This window comes from Corapipo altera, unplaced genomic scaffold (assembly GCF_003945725.1).
Source record: "Corapipo altera isolate COAL_440 unplaced genomic scaffold, ASM394572v1 308, whole genome shotgun sequence".
Taxonomy (NCBI): Eukaryota; Metazoa; Chordata; class Aves; order Passeriformes; family Pipridae; genus Corapipo; species Corapipo altera.
Genome location: NW_020884925.1, coordinates 29679 through 31615, shown reverse-complemented (window position 1 = coordinate 31615; position 1937 = coordinate 29679). Strand labels below are relative to the sequence as shown.

At 66.7% G+C, this 1937-nt stretch overlaps 1 protein-coding gene across 1 annotated transcript in view; it reads left to right on the top strand.

Moving 5' to 3' along the window:
- Window positions 1-1503: 1503 nt before the first annotated feature.
- LOC113953906 (mitotic-spindle organizing protein 2B-like) overlaps window positions 1504-1937 on the top strand; it is an 8593-nt gene continuing 8159 nt past the window's right edge. Inside the window, exons 1-2 of the mRNA XM_027657582.1 lie at window positions 1504-1685; window positions 1773-1915. Coding sequence (XP_027513383.1) covers window positions 1564-1685; window positions 1773-1915 — 265 coding nt within the window. The 5' untranslated portion in view covers window positions 1504-1563. The remainder of the gene's footprint in view (window positions 1686-1772; window positions 1916-1937) is intronic.

The window sequence follows — 1937 nt, the reverse complement described above, 5'->3', positions numbered from 1 at the left end:
ACAGCATGCAGGGAGAGCTGCCAGCTGGAACAGGCTGGGGCTGGGAAGGAGGGAGGTACAAGTTGAAACTTCTGTTTGTTGTAGGGAAGGTGGTTCCAGTTTTTTTTTTTTCTCCAGAAAAGGGCTGAGCTAAAAAGCACCTTGTCCTCTTCTACTGTGACTTGTAGCTGAGCTCTCAGGTGCCACAGGCTGGGGGAAGTGGTCCAGGTGGGACCAGGGAGGTTTGGAGACCGCATCACCCACAAAATGAGGGCTCTTGCCCTTGCACTTGACTTCCAGCCTGTCCCAAAGGAATAGGTACATTATACACCAGAGCTGGCAAGAGAGCAAGCACTGAGATGTTCCTCAGTCCCCTCTGCATCACAGACCCTGCACTGCCCCACTCGGCCGAGGGTCCAAACTTCGGGACAACCTCAGGCTCTGTGTCTCTGGTGCTGTCAGCCTCTCAGACAGCCGGGTAATTCGTGCTGGCAGCTGGAAACGCCACCATCTCTGTCCCTGCTGGGCTGGTCCCACTAGAGGCCGTGAGCAGCAGGATCCTTCTTCATCATCATCCGCCTCATTCCCGTCTCGGCAGCTGCAGTAAATCTGCTTGTCAGCGGGGCCTGTCGGGACACATGGTCTGGTCACCTGTGGCAGGGGATGATTTTGACACTCGCGGGTTGCTCGGGGTGTGGAGTGGGAGGGTCTCTCTCCTGGTGTAGGGGTGGGCCGGGGTCTCTCCTGGCGGTACCGGGGGGACACAGTGACTCCCCTGCTCTGCTCTCCCTGCGGCAGCGCAGCTGGTCTGGGTGTGCTGGGACGGGAGGAGCGGGGACAGCCCATCTCTCCCCCCGCGATGGCAACAGCTCATTTCCATTTAGATAGAGGAATTTCAATCTCAATTTGCCGGCTTCTCGTCTCGCTGCGACTCAAGACCCAAATTTTCAATTTTCTTCCCCACGCCACGCCAGATGCTCTCGGGGCTTGGGGGCGGCTGGGAGCGAAAACGCGGGGGATGATGCGTTTGTGGCTCCGCGGGTCCCGCGGCTCCTCCGCACCCTGACCCGCGGCACCGCCCGGAGCGCTCCCAGCGCCCCTCGCTGGCCCCGCCCTGGAGCACAGGAGACACCGGCGGGGACAGACAGACACCGGCGGGGACAAACAGACACGGCAGGGACAGACACGGCACCGGCGGGGACAGACACAGGGACCGGTGGGGACAAACAGACACGGCAGGGACAGACAGACACCGGCAGGGACAGACACAGACACCGGCGGGGACAAACAGACACCGGCGGGGACAGACAGACACCGGCGGGGACAGACGGACGCCGGCAGGGCCGGGGTGGAGGCGCTGCCCTGTTGCGGGGGCTGGAGCGCGGCTGCCGCCTGCCGGCAGCGCCGGGAACAGCAGGGCCGTGAGAGGGCGGGGCGGGGCCAGAGGGGGCGTGGCCATTCAGCGAGGGGCGTGGTCTGGCCGTGAGGGGGCCCGAGCTGGCGGGGGGCGTGTCCGTGCCGTGAGGGGCGTGTCCGTGCCGTGAGGGGCGTGTCTCCGTCGCGTCGGAGGTGGCGGTGGCGGCCATGGCGGCGGTGTCGGTGTCGGAGGCGCGGCTGCGGCGCAAGCAGCTCCTCAGCGCGGAGGAGGCGGAGCTGTTCGAGCTGGCGCAGGCGGCGGGCAGCGGGCTGGACCCGGAGGTGTTCCGGTGAGCGAGCGGGGGGCAGGCGGCGCGGCTCCGCGGCAGCTCGCGGGTGCCGCCGCGCTCCCCACCTGACGGGCGTCTTCCCTTCAGGGTGCTGCTGGACCTGCTGCGCATGAACGTGGCGCCGCTCGCCGTGTTCCAGGTGCTGAAGTCGATGTGCGCCGGGCAGCGGCTGCCGCCGGGGCCCGAGGGCGGCCCCGCCGCCACAGCGCCGCTCCCCGCGGACTCCCGAGGTACGCGCCGGGCCGGGCCGGG